This window comes from Alosa pseudoharengus, unplaced genomic scaffold, assembly GCF_046254945.1.
Source record: "Alosa pseudoharengus isolate Yale_2024_CS ecotype anadromous, Long Island Sound unplaced genomic scaffold, YU_APseudo_1.1 YU_APseudo_1.1_scf_2, whole genome shotgun sequence".
Classification (NCBI taxonomy): domain Eukaryota; kingdom Metazoa; phylum Chordata; class Actinopteri; order Clupeiformes; family Clupeidae; genus Alosa; species Alosa pseudoharengus.
Genome location: NW_027468663.1, coordinates 27825797 through 27847678, shown reverse-complemented (window position 1 = coordinate 27847678; position 21882 = coordinate 27825797). Strand labels below are relative to the sequence as shown.

Genomic DNA, 21882 nt, shown 5'->3' with positions numbered 1-21882 from the left:
TATACAAGATGGCTAGTTGCCAAGGCTACATGAAAAAAAAAATCTACATATTTTACTATAACAATTTCTATCAATAGGCCTTCCTTATTTGGTGTACTTAGACATTATTGAACAAACATCTGAATTTCAGTATCTAAATAGGTTAGGTTGGGATGTCTGCTATACATTGCTGTTAAAATGCACTTCCAGTATAGTGAGTATTGGCAAAACCGGTTATCATTTTTATGTTGAGGCGTTGGGGGTGTTGTTGGCAGCTGCTGAAAGTAACTAATAAAGTAACTTGTAATCTAACTTAGTTACTTTTAAAATCAAGTAATCAGTAAAGTAACTAAGTTACTTTTTAAAGGAGTAATCAGTAATCAGTAATCAGATTACTTTTTCAAGGTAACTGTGGCAACACTGTTTATTAGCCATTTATTTTTATTACTAGGTGGCAGTCTCGCCAGGTTTCACTAGGTCACTTCCCGGAAACTTTACAGGCAACACTTCATATTTCATGAAAGACGCTCTATCTCCATTTCTAGAAAAAAAAACAGGGATTTTGCTGAAAATTAGCCACTGTTTAGCTAGGGATTTCTCAGGAAAAGAGGCATGTAGAAATAAACGGTTTGTACCCACTGAGAGCTTAAAGTCTCACATTTCAAACGAGCCATAGCTATAACATAGAATACGCTGTGGCTCTACAAAAATCACCAACAATGATCTAGATTGCTGGCACTCTGGGCCAAAGGTTCCGAAAACAGCGCGGCATTCAAAGTGTGAAAGGTTGGATATTTCCTCATTTTTTTACTTAAGGTATTAAAGGTAAACTATGCAGTATTGGCAATTTCCTTACTGTTTTCTCGGTTTTTGCTTCTTTTTCGCTGGCTCTGTCATGATGAATGTCTGAGAAACTCCATCGCTACCTTCTTCTAGCCGGTGCCTGGCGTGCAGAGCCGGACAGTAACGGAGTACATTTACTTGAGTACAGTACTTGAGTACAATTTTGAGGGATCTGTACTTTACTCAAGTATCATTTTTGGGGAGTACTCATGACTTTACTCAAGTACATTTGAGAGGCAAATATTGTACTCTTTACTACACTTCATTTCTATCCATAACCGTGAGTACCCGTTACTTCTTCTAAAAAAAAAAGGAAAAAAGAAAAATCTCGGAAATCCTCAATTTGTTGTTTCCCTCTCAAACGTGATTGGATTGTGCAGGCGCCACTGATTGGGACAGCCTATCAGCAATCACCTTCAGCTTTCCGCCCAAGTCAACTCCATGGTCAGATTTAGATAAGAGACAAAACCATGGATGAAACAATGGATGAAGACACAGCAGGTCCATCCCGGGAATGTGCCAACCTGTGGCCCCACCTCACCAGACTATTTACATTTTCTGAACAAGTTAATGATAGTTTTCGCTTCAAGTGTTTCAATTACAAAATAGTATTTTGTATTTGAAATACATATTTTAAATACATGTATTAGAAATACTGCCCATCCCTGGCAACATGGTAAAAAGATGAAAATTACTTGATTTTACTTTCAATTCCTTTTACATTCTCCAAGGTATTAACATTAACATTTTTCATAACTCCATGTAGGACGTTTCTGTACATAAATGTAAGCACTGTGGCAGTAGTGGCCCCCTAGTGGCCCCCTACTACTGCCACAGCAATATTTGAAAAAAAAAAATGTAGGCTACTCTTGTACTCTTGATACTCAAGTACTTTTAAAAACAAGTACTTCAGTACTTTTACTTAAGTAGACATCTGACTGTTGTACTTTTACTTGTACTTGAGTAAAATTTAGCAAAGGGTATCTGTACTTTTACTCAAGTAATGAAGCTGTGTACTCTGTCCGCCTCTGCTGGCGTGTATGTGTATTTGAATGCAGTAAAGCAATTTGTTGCACTCGTTATACTTCTTGACACTGAGGCCGTCGGCCCGCCGCCCCAAAGTTGCAAGGGTGGTTTTTCCGCTCACAGGCGCTAGGGGGAAGCGAGACGGCCACCATTCAACCCGAAAAAAGTCATATAACCATTCCAATGACTCTGAAGCTGTTAAATTAAGGTAAATTAAGCTAAAAAACTTGCATATTAGGCTAAAAAACCTGCATAGTGTGCCTTTAAGATCAATTTCTCTGAAGCTGTTAAATTAAGGTAAATTAAGCTAAAAAACTAGCATATTAAGCTAAAAAACCTGCATAGTGTGCCTTTAAGATCAATTTCCAAAAGATGATTTTTTATTCTCCAAAGAGTGCTGCTGTTCACTGTGTGCTTGACTAGTATCACTATCACTGAGTAATCATTCTGTTGTTATTTATGTCTTTCAATTATTACTTTTTAAACACTTTTAAACAAAAAGTACTGTACTATTACCTTGTGTGTTATATATTTTTCTTTTTTTTAACTATTATTTGACTTTTGCGCTTACCCTGATTGCAAAATTACCCACAAAATGCCAGAGGATAATTTCCTTCGGATTTTCTGATTTATGATATATGTATAGTATAAGTTGCCTACTCTCTCTGTTCCACTCTGGTTCACATGACAACTCCATTGATCACTTTCACATATTTCTCAAGGCTGAGAGGGCATCCTCAGGCTTGAATGCAAAAAAGCCATATCTCATGTTAAATGAAAAAAACGTTTTGTAATGAATCCTTTTTGTGCGTCAATAGACCTCTGAAGTTTTCCTACAAAAAAGAACCAAAGCTGCCATCTTTGCCCACATAATGAGAACCCTGTGTTAATTGAAGCTAACTACCCTACAGTATGGCAAGTTGCATTTCAAGATAGCTCTGGGGTAGCAAAAATCTAAGTTTGTCATCTTAACGTACCGAAGATCATAGGAGCATCTCGAAGGCAGAGGACAAAAGTGTGTTGAGCAAAACATCTGCATTTTAGACTTCTTCATCCCGACAGCTTTCCCGGCAGTTTAACAGGTGCGATAATTCAAAAACCCCATGTTATTTTCCCATGAGAAAAATCGTAAGATACCGGATCTCAAAGATTGCAGCTTTTTTGTAGGCAAACTTCAGAGGTCTATGACAGGCAAACATTGTTCAGGAGATTTTTAGTAGGCTGTTGCAGGTGAGCTATGCCTTTAAGACTTAGTTTAAGGTTACCAGTATGGTTAATAATCTCAGTGGAAACAGTCTGTGACTGCAGCTAAGCAAACAGACTTTTTGTTACATCATCACCACGTTTCCAAACCGAAATGGCCCTGAATAAAATATCAGAGTTCAAAAGGTCACAATGTTGTTCAGCAAACAACACATCCCAGCTTGTTGAATGCTGTGAGTGGTGTAAATGTGGTGATGTAATGTACTGGGCTTTGAGAGGTTCCATCTGCAGTGTGCCACGAGCACGCTCACCTCCTATCGGGGCAGCGAAACAGCAGCCCACACCGACAGCACAGGCTGCAGACAGCATCTCCGTGTTCCTCAGTTCGTTCTAGAAAACAACAGGAGAAGCTAATGCTCACCGACACACTCACACACAGACACACATACACACAGACACACACTCACAAACACACACAGACACATTCACAAACACACATACAGTACACACACACACACATTCTCTCCATCACTCACATTCACACACAATGTACAAAATCACACACACACACACACACACACACACACACACACACATTCAATTTCATTTACAAACACACACATACATACATACATACATACACACTTCTATCATAAAAGCACCAACTACCGCCCCTTTCGTTCGAAAATTCTAAAACAACGATGTTTTTTAATACTTCAAATAAAATAACATTTGATAAATGAACCTTACATTTTTCAGTAGCCATAGGTGTGTAGATTTGAACCGTTCTTACCGGGGCTTTTACTGCCTGAAATATCCGATTTTGTTTACCATACTCAGAGTTTAGTGCTGGGCTGGTGGGTGCCTATTTCCGCCCTTTCACACGGCACATCAACGGTTAGACCGAGAATTCTTGTCGCAAATAAAAAATTCCACTGGAACTCTAAGCAGATTTGTACGCAGCCTTAACACAGCTCTTCGAGTCACAGTAAAATGTCATTGTTGGTACATAGCTAATTTAGATACACTTATGGTGTGGATGCTTGCGTTTCTTTATCTGCCGTGTGGGTTTGTATAGAAATGAATATTAAGTGACACATACACGTAAGAGGGTGGAAATAGGGGGCGGGCGGTAATAGGTGACGTTCCGATAACACTGTTCCGGTCAAAAATTACTGATTTACACATTCCCTGTACCATAAATATGGCATTTTTAATCAGATTGCCTCAAGACCTTATGATATCCTTCACAAAAGGCATTTGAACACATACAATTAATTGCAACTACTTTCTTTGAATTTTGAGTGATTTATTCAACTTGGTCATACTTTTTTTGTTTACGGTCAACAATAACCGGAAATTAATGGTTAAGAGTATAATTTTCATCCAGGAGATTTCATCCATCTCCATACACACACTCCTACAACTTTCCTGTGCTTGTGTGCCCATTCTACACATGAATCATACTTTCCACAAGAAATATTATAGTAAATTATGGGAGCCCAAACAAATCAATCTTGTGTAAACTATAGGAACACAGTTCATGTTGTCAGTTCATGTTGTCAGTTCATGTTGACCACCAATGTTCGCACGCACACACAGAAACACACACACCCACACACAGACACACACACACACGTCAACGCTTTATTAAATAGCTTGTGTACTGTCTTACAGTTTTTGCCCATTGCTTGAACACTTTTTGCAAATTTCGGCTCATTGTGTCAAAAGCTTAGACACAAGCACACAAGACACAACACTATTTAGAATTGAAACTCTGCTATCAAAACCTGACAAATGTCACTCTGATGATGAAATGATACACACTTGCATCATATGAAAACACTTTCAGATTAGCAGCAACACACTAGTGTACTTTATATAAAACACTGCCGTTTTTATTTTTCACTGTTTTATTGAGTTCATCAGTTAGCACTCTGTGAAGCTCAATGCAACACAGTTTTTGTTATGTTGTTTTTCCAAAGGTTTTCACAACAACCAAAAATTTAAGTACTGAGGTTACAAATGACATCAACTCAATACTGTACATCACAGTACTATACTTTACAGTACAGTACAGTAAATGCAATACAGTAACGCAAAAATACAGTAAAACAAAAATACTGTAAAACCAAAATTTCACTTCTATAAATACAGAAAAACAGGCTTAGATGTGGTGGACTCTGCCCAGCTTCCCTTATTGTCAGGCCATGATTTATCACATGATCCACCAAAGTTTCTCTAATATCATCTGAAATATCGTGCATAGCCTTGTCGACTATATCCTACTCCTCTCTCTCTTTGTAGTCCTCTTCCTCTACCTCTTGCTCTCCCTGCCTCCATGCTCGCAAAGTTCTCAAAATCACTCAACTGAGGCCTATTTGTGGCTGGCTGAATGGTGTTCAGTTTTGTACAGTGTTGGGAGTAATGCGTTACAAAGTAACGCGTTACTGTAATTCCACTACTTTTAGTGGTAACGAGCATGTAACGAAGTATTTTTGTAAATCCAGTAACGCAATTACAATTACTGAAATTTCAAAGAGTTCGTTACTTGCGTTACTCTGTTGATCTTGAATGAACAACTGCAGACAAGATGCACATTTGCTGCTTTGTCTCCCGACCTTAGCTGTGTTTCCAGCGATTGTGTTTCATGTTTAGATTGCAGATGCATTCTTTACAGTTAATAGGAGCCTCCTCACATTGCTCCTTATTTCGGATTTATGCTAAAACACACAAGAGTGCATTACCAATTTAAATGGGCATCTTAAAAGCCTTTTCCCTTTCGTTTCCATCTCCTAAGCTCCACTACAGTAAAAGCGCATTGTTGTTTATCTCCGCTCTTTTTCGCCTATTGCGCAAAAGCCTCGTTATATCAATTTCTCATTCTTACAACATAGCCACGCCACAACACCAATAGGCTACGGTAGCCTATATATAGCCTTGGCACAAGCAAGCACACGTTTAACTCGAGAGGAAAATGCAGATTTCACTTACCAGATAAAGAAACCTCAAAATAGCCTACCGTACGTAGCGACTTGAGTTATTTGCACAGTAGGCTATATGTTTACATCGGAATTGACGTCCATGGTGTTATGGACAGGGTTGGGTAGTAACGGATTTCATGTAATCTGGATTACGTAATCAGATTACAAAAATCAAGTAACTATAATCAGCCCAGATTACAATAAAAAAATTGTGTAATCAGATTACAGTTACATTGTTGGGGATTACCTGATTACATTTTATCATGCAAATAATGCAACTTTTTTAGGATAGCCTAGCTATCTTTTAATTTGACAAGCAGTTTATTATTCATATTCATATTCACTTTTTAGACTTTTTAAAGATATAGTTAAGAACAAAATTATTCATACCCCTGGCAAATATTGATTTTCTCTTGACCAATATGTTTGTTCTTAATTAAAAAGACACTTGCTCATACCAAAAGGTTGCAAGACAATGTGGAAAAAACATGGAATCAAAAAAAATGTTTTTATCTTTTTTAACATTTTTATTAAAAATTGCGTGTTCAAAATTATTCATACCCTTTTTAAACAATCACTGGAAACATCTTTATTTACCACCACAGCTATCAAAATGGTTCATATAATACCCACTAAGCCTCTTCATGTCTCCACAATGATTGTAGACTGCACCTTTTTAGCAGCAATCTGGGTTTTGAGGCAGGAACGATTATTTGCCATCACTTTGGCCTTGTGCTCACTTTTTTGACGGATTGAGGTCCGCTCTAAAATGTTGATATTGTTCTCTGTTAACCATTTCTTGCCTTGTTTGGCTGTATGTTTTGGATCATTGTGTGGTTTATTGTTCAAATGCTACCTTTTGGGGCAGCCATGGCCTACTGGTTAGGGCTTCAGCCTTTGGGCTTGCCGGTTCGACTTCAATAATTCACCGATTGGGATAAATGCAGAGACCAAATGTCCCTCACGCGATCAAAAGATATACTTACTTACTAACTTACATACTATTGGGGCAGGTCTCTCGGCACACTGCCTGATCTTTTCCTCCTAGCCTCTTGTTTTAGTATTAACGTTTACTTTGAGAAAGTCACCAGGTCCCCCTGGTTGAAAAACATCCCAAAATAATAATTTTCTCACCCCCACAATTGAAATGGACATGGTGTCATTTGGGTTTAATGCTTCCCTTTTTATGCCAATCTCAGGCCATGTCCCTGGGTCAAAAAAATCCAACGAAAGCTAAATTCTTTGTCCAGGTGTGCCCTTATAAAGGTTAAGTTGAGTTGTGCATGTTTGGAGAAGAGCGGAGAAAAATAGAATGAGAATTCTTTCATCAATTCTGTGGTGGTGTCTTTTACTTAATGGGCATATGTATTGAAGTAATCTAAAAGTAATCCTAAAGTAATCAGATTACGTTACATGTTTTTGGTAATCCAACTGATTACGTTACTGATTACAAAAATTGCCATGTAATTTGTAGTCAGTAATGGATTACATTTCAAAGTAATCTATCTGACCCAACCCTGGTTATGGATTCATTTGTCTGCGACGGAACATGCAACTTCTCTCTGGAACACCTTATCAGCTGAAGAGTAACCTTCTGCATAGTGCGCGACAATCCCAAAATCTCGGATGCATTAGAACTTATTTCGGTAGGTCAGCACTTGTGCAGCGCAGGCTTTTCCCAAACTGGTGGTGCTTAAAATGCTATATAATACAACTGTGTTCAAAGCAGGATGAGGATAACCTAAGGTTTTGTGTGTGTGAGCAGACAATAACTGCTTTGAAAATAGGCCATTTAACATTGTTTCACATTACTCCCCTTTGAACGAATTCCATGTAGCCTACAGAAGGATTGCAATAATAATGATAATAATAACTTATTACTATATTGCAGAAGGCAAGTAGTAGGAAAGCAGTAGGCAGTGTACTGTACATATCTATCAAACCACCTAGATGGTGAGGGTGGCGCAAAACAAGGTCAGGGAGGCCTTCATGCATTGTAGAATGTTTTGTGGTCGGAAAAAGTTTGAGAACTCATGCACAAGGCTATTGATTTGAAGGCGCGTTGCAACTACAATAAATAGGTCCAAAAATTAGGTTTATTGCGTGTGTCAAAGTCAAAGTCAAAGTCAAAGTCAGCTTTATTGTCAATTTCTTCACATGTTCCAGACATACAAAGAGATCGAAATTACGTTTCTCACTATCCCACGGTGGAGACAAGACATATTTTACCAATTTTAAGTCCACAGACAAACATAACATTCAAGTAAACAAAAAAGTAAGTAAATAAGTAAATAAGAGGGCACATATAATGAAAAAATAAGAGCAGCAAAATTTGGTTGAAATTGTGCATAGACAGTCAATAAAATAAAATACTAGTGCAAAGTCAGGCCAATAAGAGGCTGAGGTAGTTCTGTTTGACCTAAGTAAGAAATAAAGTGGCATAGTGGTGCAAGTTATGTAAGAGCAGCAGAAGTGTTGTGTTTTCAGGACAACAGCAACAAGTTGCAAAGTGTACAAGTGTGCAAGTGGAGTGGTGCAGGCGGCCATTGTGGGTCCAATGTCCAGGATGTTATGTAGCTGAGGGTGGAGGGGGGAGAGGAGGGAGAGAGTTCAGCATCCTAACAGCTTGGTGTATGAAGCTGTTGGTGAGTCTGGTAGTGCGGGAGCGCAGGCTTCTGTACCTCTTCCCAGAGGGCAGTAGATCAAACAGATTGTGAGCGGGGTGACTTGCATCACTCACAATTTTGGTCGCCTTGCGGGTGAGGTGGGTGGTGTAAATGTCCTTCAGGGAGGGGAGTGAAGCACCAATAATCCTTCCAGCTGTGTTCACTATGCGCTGCAGGGCTTTCCTGTTGTATTCAGTGCAGCTTCCGCCCCACACAGCGATACAGCTGGAGAGGATGCTCTCAATGGTGTGACTGTTCAGTACTGTTCATATTGACATTTTAAAAGCAGACTTAAAAGTAACTCAAAAGTTACTTTCTCTAGTAACTAATTACTTTTGATATACAGTAATTGGTAACGTAATTGAATTACTTTTGAAAGAAGTAACTAGTAACTGTAACTAATTACTAATTTTCAGTAACTTGCCCAACACTGGTTTTGTAAGTATTTTCAAGTGTGTGTCTAAGTGTTTTTAATCACCCAATGTGTTTTGTATTTTGAATGGTACCCATGACATTTCATTTATGAACAAAGTTTCTTATGTATGAAATAGTGTGTAGTGTGCAGGAGCAAGTGTGTTGCAGAAAGGTGCAAGTGTGTTGCAGAATTGGAACTAAAGTGCAAAGCAGCGCTTTTGTTTAAGGTATGGTTACACTGTGTTTAAGGTATATTAACAAAACCTTCAAGTATTTGTCTATACATTCAAGCAATGGGCAAAAACTGTAATTGAAACATGCTTCGCGCACAAAGGACTTTAGGGCAAAGAGAATGGACATCTCAACATAAGGATACATTAGAAGATGATGATTGATGTAAACTTTGTCACGACATGATAAGCAGTTCTGGCACCTAAAAACGCAACGTTCCATTCAGTCATACTGGCTACTGGCATGATTCTTCATGTGCTCGGAAGAGCAACGCCTTCTCAATAATGCTACGGAGGCAAACAGTTACAGTCACGAACACGGCGGGCTCAGAGTTCGCGTCGCTGTCTGCAATAGGGAACGCGCTGACCGGGAGACGGCGTAATAAAGGGAAACTGAGTGACGTGACACAGGCCACCACCGCGGACGAAGCTTCAAGCTGGATTCGAACCGGCAATGCTACTGGCATGATTCTTCATGTGCTCGGCAGAGCAACGCCTTCTCAATAGTGCTACAGAGGCGATGCTTAACATTGTGCTCTTAGTCAGGAGGAAATGTAGTTGAACCCCTTAAAAAAAATAGTATTTGAGGTTTTTGCATTTTTGGCATCCTTAGGGCATGTAGTCAACATTTCTGGATGATAACATCAAATTTAGGCGGTGGCAAATTTTTTATTGGCATATTTCCAAAATGGCCGCCGCTGGAGACGCTGAAAACCAAAAAAATCATATTTCAGGGCCTAATAGATCAATTTTGATGATTTTGATATCAAACTATAGGTTTTATGGGGTGGTTAGTTCATTTATGAGGTAACTGAAAAGGTCAGAGGTCAAATAAAGGTCATTTCAAGGTCAGAGTTACATTCTCAAGGTCAGCGGCAAGGCCATTTTGAGTAAAAATCTGATAAAATACCATATGTTAGAAAATAAAAAATACCATTTTATTTTAGATGACTGAGGACTATATCTCAACTTAAATATTTCTGTTTGCAAGAGAAACACAATAGTAGCACCATAATGAAATTATGTAGGCTAACTGACTGTTTCGTCGTTTAGAATGATAACAGCAGAGGCCAGTGATAAAGGTAAATATTTAAACATTTATTTAAAATAAATATTACAATTAAATTATAACAACAAGATAAATATTCTAGAAAAAAACTTGAACAAAATATGAACCTATTGGTCATCATCTAAGCCTAGTTCATCTTCATTTGACTTCTTTGTCAGTGGATTAAGACAATTATGGCCAGCCTCGCATGCACAAAAAACTGTACAGCCAATAAGATGGCATTTGCAGTTTGCCCCCTTACACCCAGACTTTTCACATCCACAACGAACTAATTCTAGGATTTCATCAGGAGCCAACTTTGTCCCCTGTGTAACCGTACGCGGCTTTAAGACAGAACCATCTTGCTCCCATCCATGATCTTTTGGATCGAGAGGTGGTGGTACACCAGACATGGCTGAAAACCAGTGTGCCACCTGGTAGTGAGCTCTTTTGATGTTTTCCTGAGAAGCTTCTGTTGTTGGAGGAAGAGCACTCAGTTTTATAGATGCACCGGTTCCAGTTTTCTTCCTCCACATTTTCAGGCGGCACTCTGTCATCGTCCTACAGTCAGCATATACCTTGCCAAAGCAGGCAATCAAGAAGGCTGTTGCTGAGCTGCACACTTCCTCAAGATCTGCTAGAGGTTCACCAATGATGGACAGGCTTTCTGTGGCTACTGTTTGAAGGGTCTTAAGTGCAGACATTTTACCTACATTATAAGTTGCAGCGACAGTGTCAGCTCCTGTTAAAGCGTGCATCACCAGGATAGCCTTCGCCATGCCCTTATTTTTTTCCGCGGTTGCTCTCAGATCTACTGTTGACCGATCTGCAACTGGGGAGCTCATATGGAGAGCACTTGTGCACTTGTAGGAGACATAGAAGTGGAGAAGAAGGATGAACACATCTGTGTCATCAGAGATCACCCGAACATTCTCTCCCTTAATACATCGAGCTATGGCATGTTGGGCAATGATGGGATCTGCCTCTTCATGACTTGATGTAAGGTCTGTACGCTCTATAAGTGCCCCATTTATAATTTCTACCGGTACATCATCCACACCGGCCAGAGTTAGGCTGTGCCCATTCTGTGTGGCAGGAATGTAGAAGTCCGGATCCAGCAGGGCCTCAGCAATCATTCTGTTCAGCTGAATCTTGTTTTTGCAGACTCCAAGGATTGCACTCCTGGGTGGGGTTGGCATGTCTGGTTTAAGCATGTGAATTCGGCTGGTCCCTTGCTTCTCCTGTCGGAGCATGCGACAGTAGGCTTTTGTACTATTCTCAAAGTATCTATCAAAGACAAATACAACATGTCCGACTATTAATGCTTGCTTCACAAACATTTTGAGTGCATTGACAAAAACCTGCAACGGGCCAGTTGGCCAGTTGATTGTCCACAGCAGTGCTGACACATCATACACAGCTGTGTCAACAGCAGAGGTGGATCGTTCTGATACAGTAATCTGGAGAGCTGTTTTAAGGCTGGATTTTTTTGAGACTCGCATCATTCGTCAAAAAGTGCTGGTGGGTAGGCAGAAAGTTCTGTGCTCAGACATGCATCTATAGGTACCGGTCGGTTGCTTGACATCAAACCTATGATCCTTGCATAAATCATCTCCTGATCATACAATTTCTTGCCACCAAGCACAATGTGCTTTTTTTTGTCATGCATTGTTATGATTGGTTTTGATAGCTTATTATAAAAACCTGCTGGCCAACTCTTCCTGAAGCCTTTGACAATTTTTTGACCAATGTCTAGAGCATTATGGGCATTAACGTCTTCATGTGCCACCTCACCTGTGACAATGTTGACCAGCTTTCCATGTGGATGTTGGTTTGGATCCAGTGGGTCAATAGTCAGTGAGAGAGATCTCTGTATGCTCTCTCTGTCTTTTTGGTCAGCTGCAATTCTACTTGCTGACTCCTCCTTGTGGAGTGTAGCCTTTGGGATCTCAGGGTCACACATTCTGTTTAGACTGGCGCAGACTTCACCACAGATGGCAAAGCTGAGTGCCCACTTCGTCATCTGCTCGTCACTGACAGCAAGTCCTGTTACCCCTCCTGGTCCATGGCCAAGGCGCATATACGTTGACTCAATCAACTGGTCGATGAAAATGGCATTATTGAGCCCTGGGATCAGGCGAAGGCTGCAGTGATTTTGTAATGCTTTTAAGTGCACTGCAGGGAGGGATTCCATATGGTGGTGGTAAAATGAGCCATATCGGAGGTAATTATGACAGCCAGCCTCTGCGAAGTAGGGTAACATAGCTTTCACTGCCACCAGCTGCAGTGGGAAGTCTTGTTCATGAGCTCCTCGAACAAATGCTGTCATGATGAACAGTCCCTTTATCAGGGTGTCACTCCAGAGCTTTGTGGTCTTGCTTTGTTCAGACCGTTCATTAAGGCAGATGATTAGTTGGTCCATGCTTGTTATCTCAGGATTGTCTAGCAGAAGGTTGCGGAGCATCTCTTCTGTGAGCATTCGTAGAGCTCTGAAATTCTGTGGGTACTTTTTTCCACTCATCATGCAGTCTACACTTCCAAATGTACTAGAGAGAATGGCTTTCAGGGGTAGAGAGAGGATGACACAGATGGCATGAATGAAAGCCATGAGAGTGTGCATTCCCCCAAGTAGAGGGATGACATTAGTGAAGTAGGAAGGAATATGGAACAGGATGTCAACTGCAACTTTATATAGTTGTTGGTCCACAGTAAATATTAAGATGTTCTGGTCTGTTCCTGCTTCACTCAACAGTGTGAGGCCTTTACTGATAGCAGTTAAAATAGTGGATGGCGATGCTGGAGTTTTGTTGATCAAAGGAAGGTAGACCAGTTTTGCCTTTGGCTTAATGACTACACCAGAAGTCCGGGCAAGTTCTCTGTTGTACCCACTCCACTCTGGACAGGATTCAAATGTGACTATGTCCTTCATGAACTGGAAGTCTAGGTTATGTGAGCGCTGAACAGAGATTAATTGGGAACAGAGAAATGAAAGAGGTGGGATCTGATACAGGGCCTTTTCTGGAGGCATGATAGGGTGCTTTGGACCATCATAGAGTATCTCAGTCACTTCAAAGTTGACTGATTTGTGCCGATCTTCCATTTTCTGACGTGGAATGGTTTTCCGCTCAGCTGCAACTGGGTCTGAACTGACAGAGTCTTCAGATTGAGTGAGGACCATGGCCAAAGAGTGGCAGAGTTTTTTGCAGTTCTGCGATGAAATTTCACAGTCAAAGTTATCAGCACAGCAGTGGATCAGATTATGCCCATTAAACTTCACCTCCTCTATCCCTTCAGCCACTGTGAGAGCAGCAGAGTACTTGAACAAGGTTACCTCATCATAGGAACAGCACACACCAAACTTATGTAAAAGTGTGGTCAAGCTTTTATTTCTCCTCAAGGCTACTCCTAGGGAAATCTGGAGGTCAGTTGGAGACTTGTTAACTACTCCAGTAACCATATTGCCAATCAGGAGGGCAGGCAGAGAATCCCGGAACCGTCGACTCACTTTCTGAAGAAGGCTTAGGAGTGTCTCGCTCACAGGTTCACGAGCATTTTCAACACCAATGTTGACTGTGTAGGTTTTCCTCTTGTCCTTTGATGTTCTTATCTCATTTTGTACTTTCTTGGCAATTTTTGACATGGCTTCTTCAATTTCATCATCGTCATCATCTTGCTTCAAGAGGTGTAATAACTTGGATGTTTCAGAGGTAAATGCAATAATACTGGCAAGGCCTGGAGAGGACAAAACAATTAAAGCATCTTCAAAATAATTTTTGATCTTCTGAATGAGAATGCTTCTCTGAGTGATGATGGTGCCCCCAATCGCCTCATACTCATGCTGCAATTCAGCAGAATTCCACAACTTCGCCTTATTAAGAGACATTGCATCTACAAGTGCAAGGAAAGCTGGGTCTTCATTTTCTTTGCTGTCACTCCTGTTGAAATTGTACAGAAAATGTGTTTTACAGACATTATGATACCTTGCATCAGCTGCAAGAAGATCAGACTCAAGCATGGATTCTACTCTTGTCTTGATAACATGTCCATGTCGGTCATTTCTCTCATGACATTTGGCTAAAATGACCTTTGTTAATTCTCTGCCATGGCTGTCAATATTAGTACATATAAGACAGGCAGATTTGCGATGACTACGTGGAACTTTAGGGTCATATTCACTTGGTAATGTACATGTGGTAGGATTTATACAAAACAGACAATGTCTCTTAAAATCAAATTTCAGTCCACTGTCATCTGCACAGTCATCTGATCGCTACTGTTTTGCTTGCCGAGCTTCACTGAAATCCTTTTTTCGCTGTCTTTTCTCACATCTTTCCATAAGTGACTTGGAAGTATATAACGATGCACACTTTCTATGAATAACAACAGAACACTCTCCACTCTCCAGGTCCTGATGTAGCATGTCACCTCTTCTTTTACTTGATGATAGAATACTGTCCATACGAGCTTCACTGACGCACACTTGGTAGTCTTCCCCGGCTGCTCTACACTGATCAACTCTCCCTAGCACACACTCCATCCTAGCTGGCCTACAAATAGAGAGAAAAAATATATAGCCTATAATATTATGGCATAGAGTAATTTGCCAGCAGTTTACAGCATAATTTGTATGTAATTTACTGACAGACAGCACAATGGATATTTGAGGAGAAAATACATTGGATAATGCAAATATAAAGGTACATACATATAATTTGATGAATTGATATTGATTGATACCGCTTAAATGAAGTACATTAGAGTACAGCATGATTCAATAAAAATCCTTTCAGAGGGTGAAAACGTATTTAACCACAAGATGGCAGTGCTGAGTTAGCTATAATCAGCTCTCGCAAACCAGCTAACAGCTAGCGACTGTGTGAGGCAATGTCCCGGTGGCACTCAGTAGCACCTGTGACGGTAATACGCTTTTTTGGACAGGCAACATGGATCTGTACATACATTGGCCTGTCCCATTGCCTCAATAAAGGTAAACAGTTTTTTTTATCTAACTCATGGTCTCGTTTTTCAGCTTTTCTGTATGAAATGTTGTTTGTTGTAGACGTTGTTATTGTAAGTTAGCCTAGCTACTTACAAGTGATTCTGTGGTCGGGACGTTCGTCCAGCTGTTTTCAGATAAGATGTTGAGATGTCATCCTGAGTGTCCTCAATCCTCAATATCGACCAAGCAGTAGCTAAGTATAGTGTCAGCCAACACAACAGCTACTGTAGTTTAACTATTTTTTTTATCTTGTTATACACTAAATGGCAATGAAAAGGAATTGCAGTAGGCTAATACTATTTTGTCAAAGTAGCTTCAGATTCTGACTGACAATCTCGAGCGAATTTCGCGAGCAGAGATGGTAAATACAAAAGTTATTGGTTCATTAAAATTCCAAATTCTAAGAAGTAAAACTTCACCTCTGTAACATGAATAACCTATATAACTGCACTGCATCATTCTGATGGTATATTCATGTAAGTTACTGTAACCAACCCTAAAAAAGTAATGTTTTACATTTGCCACTGGCAATACACGGGTTTCCCGTTTACCAACAAAACTAGATGCGCGCGCAGCCGCGAGGCAGAAGACGCTTGGTGGCCGTCCACAACGTTATAAACCTAACCTAAATAGTCGGCTGCTGTAAGCCACAATCGGATTTTTTTGTATACCCCTGTTGTCTCAATGATAATAACATCTCATTTCAGACTATATTTCAAAGTTTGACGTTCATTTGGATTATTAATATAACATCGTATTTTGTCATTTTTGGCGAAGACATGCATTCCGTTAGGGATATTGAACATATTTAACATTCTCTAGCCATCGTGATTTCGAATTGGTGCAGTTTTCAGCACAAAAACTAATTTTATTCTTTTGCTCTTTTGCATTGCTCTATGCTGTTCTGTGGTGCTTTCTGCCTCTTGGTTGCTGCACGCATGTTTTCGTGACGTTCCATAGAAATCCATGTATAAGTTAAATGTGATAGTTGTAAAATGGCATTCAAAGCACTTCACATAGACTAAGTCTATAGACTAAGTCTATAGAATAAAATAGGCCTATTTTGCAGGTCTTAAACCATAACAATTGTGCTTAAGCCTACTTTCTGGTGATGAAATGACCTTGATCTCAGCAGTAACACAATTTTCCATTTTAGTCAACAGTTGAATAAGATAATGGCTTTTTATTGGATTTTGGGCCCAAATTGACCATCACCCTGACAATTAAAATATGATCCTAACCTCTGACCTTTTCAGTTACCTCATAAATGAACTAACCACCCCAGAAAACCTATAGTTTGATATCAAAACCATCAAAATTGATCTATTAGGCCCTGAAATATGATTTTTTTGGTTTTCAGAGTCTTCAGCGGCGGCCATTTTGGAAATATGGCAATAAAAAATTTGCCACCGCCTAAATTTGATGTTATCATCCAGAAATGTTGACTACATGCCCTAAGGATGCCAAAAATGCAAAAACCTCAAATACTATTTTTTTTAAGGGGTTCAACTAGTTTTTGCAAGTTTTCCCCCTGACTATCTGTATTATACATTATAGAGTCTCGTAACGCTGGCTATTGCGTGTAGGTCTGATGGCTCGTGTCCATTATCGCATCGAAGCCCACCGCGCCGCACATAGCCCATTGATTTCCTATGGAGAGCGGCAAGGCGTGGTTTACGCTTCCGCAATGCACCTTGGGAAGGCGACGCGGCCATTCGTACAGAGACGGCGTGTCAAGAAATTGGGCTCTTCAGACACACACACACATACACACACACACATACATACACAAACAGACACACACACACACACACACACACACACACACTAACTCACAAAAGCCCACACTCACATTTAACATGGCAGTTACCCAAAAAGCTTACACACTCAAGAGGGGGAAGGGGAGGACACACAAAAAAGGTGGAAGGACAGGACAAACTACCAGCATGAGCGAGGTCCAAGTGAGGCATGACAGAGATATGGGATGGACCAATGACCAATGACCAATGTGAGCTGGGTTCTATAGTGATTCATCTAATGCTGTGGGGGGTTGCAATCACTTATTACGTCACTAGGTCAACACAGAAAATAGAATACATTCGGAAAAAAGAAAGAAAAAGGACAAAGGGGGGAAGTCATAGTCATTGAAAATGAATACATGTACTTCTAAAGGACATGTTGAATTTTCAGCCCATGGACCAGTCACTCCCCGCATACGCACTCTTACCTTGGTTCCCACAAAGGGCTCTTCCTTCAGCAGTAAGTGGAAATAGACAGGGATAATAGTGAACACCTGCAAGTGGTGGTCTGTCTGTCACACTAGGCTGGTTCTGGCTCTCTGCCTTAGGCTACTCCCTCCACACACCATTTGGAGAGGAGACGCTCCTGGCTTTGTGTTCACTCAAAATGTCATAGTGCTGTCTGCTAGTCATCTGTCTTTATGCACTCAGCATCAAACTCTTGTTTCAACATAGTCTGGTAACAGAACACAAAATATTCAAATGAAGTGCAGTGTATAGATTGTTTTCCTAAATCCATCCTCTGTGGGTGTTTTTGTATTTCCTTGTGTGATGTGTGATGACTTTCTAATTGGCTCACACTTCATAAATAACTTCCTGCCATTTAAGCTACATAATTAAAACTGTCTGCAGACAAACAGAATGTGAAAGATTCAGAAGCACATGTAGGACTACGTGAGAGCGATAAGGGTTACAAGCTGGAGCATTCTTTTACATTCTGGTACAAAATATGCCCTTCAGCAAGAGGGGTTGAACCACATCCTGTAGAATGCTGTTGTGATATTGCCGATTTAAATGAACGATGAAAATGAAGCACAATGTAACAATGACACTAGTGTCTGGCAACGCAGGCTACAATCCATCAAGTGCCGTTGACATGCCTGCACAGGAGAGAGAGAGCTCTGTAAAGCTTTGACAACCCCACAGAATTCACTTGCAGCTATTTTGAATTTGTATGTTCACAGCCTTTGTGAATTTGAAAGATTGACGGAAACTTCATTTAGACTTGTCAGAATCCTACTCTATCTCGTACAGCTGTTCGAGCAATACAGTGCTTGCAAATCGGAGGTGGCCCTTTCTTCAGCATGCTGTGACAATGGCAGGCCAGGGACCAGCTGTTCTTATCTAGCAAGACCCAACTGCTTACTCATTGCAAACAGGTCATTCTGCTCACAAACATGAATAATGAAGCTAAGCTTACAACTAGAGGGGAATGTAAATACTGCAGTATCCACAACACATCCGTTTGACTTCTGCTATGACGAGGCTTTTCACAAATCAGTGGTATAATTTTGTATGGAATGGTAAGCGCATCTTTTAGCAATAGATGCATTTACGCTATTTCAGCCTCGGGCAAGAATACACCTTCAAACATCTCTGGAACTGGCCTCAGTTGTCTGATGGACATCAGTTGCCGCTATTTCTGGGCTGCATTCACGCAAGGCTCCAATCTGCCCTGAATGTGGGAGGCAGCTCGGGGCTAAAATGGGCTCAGAGAAGTATACACGGCATGTAAGGCGGAGGCTTTTCAAGAAAAAAACGTGTTCTTTGCGCCAATGACTTCACACATTAGTCTAAAGGACTAATATTAGTATAAAGGACCCGTGTGTGTGTGACTCTTAATTCACTCGCTCGCCGGACACCTTAGTCTCTTTGGGGTCAGTGTTTCTCTCCTCCTCATCTTTTCACCTGGTGCTGTGCTCCGCTGGGGTGGAGAGAGTGGCGAGGCTGGGATGGTTCAGGTGAGACAAATGTGAGAGGTGTGTGGGTGTCAAGGACATGAGGTCAGTATGGAGAGAGAGAGAGAGAGAGAGAGAGAGAGAGAGAGAGAGAGAGAGAGAGAGAGAGAGAGAGAGAGAGAGAGAGAGAGAGAGAGAGAGGTTTTCAGGGGTGTGGGCCCGGGGGTCCAGGGGAATGGGGGCTGTTGGTTGGGAGGTGTTGAGGAAATGGTGGGGTTTGCTCTTTAATGCCTCCTTCATATGAAAGTGTCTCTTACCATATAGATCCCTCCAAACAAGGCCATGAACTTGCTCAGGAGAGCAGCACACAGGCTGGCAACATGAACAAATGGTCCCTGCAAAAGGGAAGAGAGGAAAAAAGAGGAGAGAAAAGGGAGAGAGATGACATGCAAGAGGAGCCATTTCAAAGGTCTTCATAATTGGCACTCATTTCCCCCCTCACTATTGTTTTAGTTGAGCTTCTACTGCATTTAACGTCCATGTGGTCAGGTGCAGAGAGAGGTGATGGAGGCCCACAAGAAGTGTACACATTTATTTACCAAGGCCAAAACATTACACCTTCACAGGACACAGACATTCTATCCATAACCTTGTGTGCCTTTTCCTTATTACTGAATTGAAAGCCTCTACAACTAAGGTGTGTTGAAATTCAAACATTTGCAGTGAACACGTTTTCCCTAAACAGTTTGATTGGAATGATTTTGTGTAAACATTCTATTTCAAGGGTAACCCGTCATCCTGCTCCCTTGTGTGTTTGCGGAAAACTATCTCAACAAACTGTCTGCAAGTGTTTACAAACATTTGTGAACATTTGTTATTTGAAACCACCTTGTATGTCAAAAAATACAGTTGTTAGCCACCAAGGGCCTTCTCAGAGTAGCTACATAATGAGGGGTCTCTCTCTCACCTCCTTCCCCAGGGGCATGCCACTGCCCAGGGCACATGTGAGGCCGATGACTTTGGCCACAAAGGTTTTAAAGGTCAAGTATTCCTTCAGTACTACGCCTCTCAGGATAGTCTTCATCTCGGGGATCCCTGAACCTGGGGGGGGGACAACAAGGAGAGTATGTAACCAGTCCTGTGTGTGTGTGTGTGTGTGTATGTGTGTATACTAGTAGTAATAGTATCTAGTAGTAGTAGTAATAGTATTAATCTGTCTGTCTGTCTGTCTGTCTGTGTATACTAGTAGTAATAGTATCTAGTAGTAATAGTATTAATCTATCTACCTATCTATCATATGTCTGTCTGTGTGTGTGTGTGTGTGTGTGTGTGTGTGTGTGTGTGTGTGTGTGTGTGTGTGTGTGTGTGTGTGTGTGTGTGTGTGTGTGTGTGTGTGTGTGTGTGTGCGCGCGTGTGCATATCTTATAAACAGAAAAGTAACGACACACACAGAAGCTGTAGAGGAACAGGCTGAGAGAGACAGAGACAGGAAGGGAGAGGGAAGACACACAGACTGACAACACTGCAGAATCCAAGAGAGAGATAAGGAGAGCATCAGGAGAGCGGGTCAGAGGCGGTCAGTCGGTGTCTGCACAGCCGTCTCACCCACTGCCTGCGGGGCCAGGATCTGCGTGAAGCCTGCCGAGAAGGTGATGAGGACCACGGGGTAGGTCACCCAGGCCAGGTACTGCAGCAGCATGTTGCTGTCCAGTCCCCCGTACATCCACTTCTGAGCTGCGGAGACAAAGCAGAGACACCACCACCACCAGCGGCACGGCTCAGATCAACATACTGGACCGCACTGCATCGCTACACCGCAGCCTGGGGCTTCCCACCCGCCATCACCAGAGAAGAGGATGATGAGGGGAGAACAGCAGGGTGGAGGAGTTGAGCACTGAGCACAACAATTTGTCATTGCTGTTCTGTTGGGGGTGGGGGTGTCTGCAGGAGCATTGACGCACTTGTGAGATGAACTTTTCATTGATTTTCAATCAGGCAAAGAGAGGTGAACAGCGAAAGGTTGTGTGTGTGTGTGTGTGTGTGTGTGTGTGTGTGTGTGTGTGTGTGCATGTGTGTGTGTGTAGATGTTAGTGAGATTATGATTGAGTGTGGTTGTGTTTCTTTTAAGCTCGGCTGCAACATTTCAAATGTGCCTCAACCAATTACATCTGATGATGTGAGCAAGCGGGCAGACAGGTAGCCTAGCTTAGCCACCCCGCGTTTGGACACGGCTAGACCCCCCCCACCCCCACCCCCACCCACAGTCTCCCCCTGAGCTCACCTTGCTGGCAGAAGGCGATGGTGTAGTCCATGGCCCAGCTCACCAGCGCCATCAGCAGGCCGAGCAGGATGAGGAAGATCCAGTCCTCCCCCACCCGCGAGATCAGGAACTTCCTGCAGCGCGTGGCGCAGTCTGCAAGAGACACACGGACACCCCAAGGTCAAAGACAGCCCCCACCCCTCTTTCCATCCCTGCCGCCCCCTCCCCCGCATCACGCCCCCCTCCCCCTCTTTCTCTCTCTGAAGCCAGCGCGCACATTTCACAGTTCAGATGATTTCAGTGGCCGGGATGGCATGAGGCGGCCCACGCTGCCACCTGCAGCTCCTCCGACAGCGTGACGTGGAACGGCAGCGAGGGAGATGAAGACAAGGGAAAGGGAGGGAGAGGGAGAGAGAGAGAGAGAAAGACAGATGGGTAAAATGAGACAGAGAGAGAAAGAGAGAAAATGACACAGAATGTGTGTGCCTGTTTGTGTGCGTGTTTGTGAGTGAGATGGAGAGAAAGGTCACTGA

General features: G+C 41.7%; 1 protein-coding gene across 1 annotated transcript in view; it reads right to left on the bottom strand.

Annotated features, from left to right (window-relative positions):
• Window positions 1-21882, bottom strand: part of clcn2a (chloride channel, voltage-sensitive 2a) — a 159553-nt gene that overhangs the window by 20605 nt on the left and 117066 nt on the right. Inside the window, exons 3-7 of the mRNA XM_076294381.1 lie at window positions 21371-21502; window positions 20695-20823; window positions 20057-20190; window positions 19407-19484; window positions 3363-3441 (exon numbers count right to left, since the gene is read on the bottom strand). Coding sequence (XP_076150496.1) covers window positions 3363-3441; window positions 19407-19484; window positions 20057-20190; window positions 20695-20823; window positions 21371-21502 — 552 coding nt within the window. The remainder of the gene's footprint in view (window positions 1-3362; window positions 3442-19406; window positions 19485-20056; window positions 20191-20694; window positions 20824-21370; window positions 21503-21882) is intronic.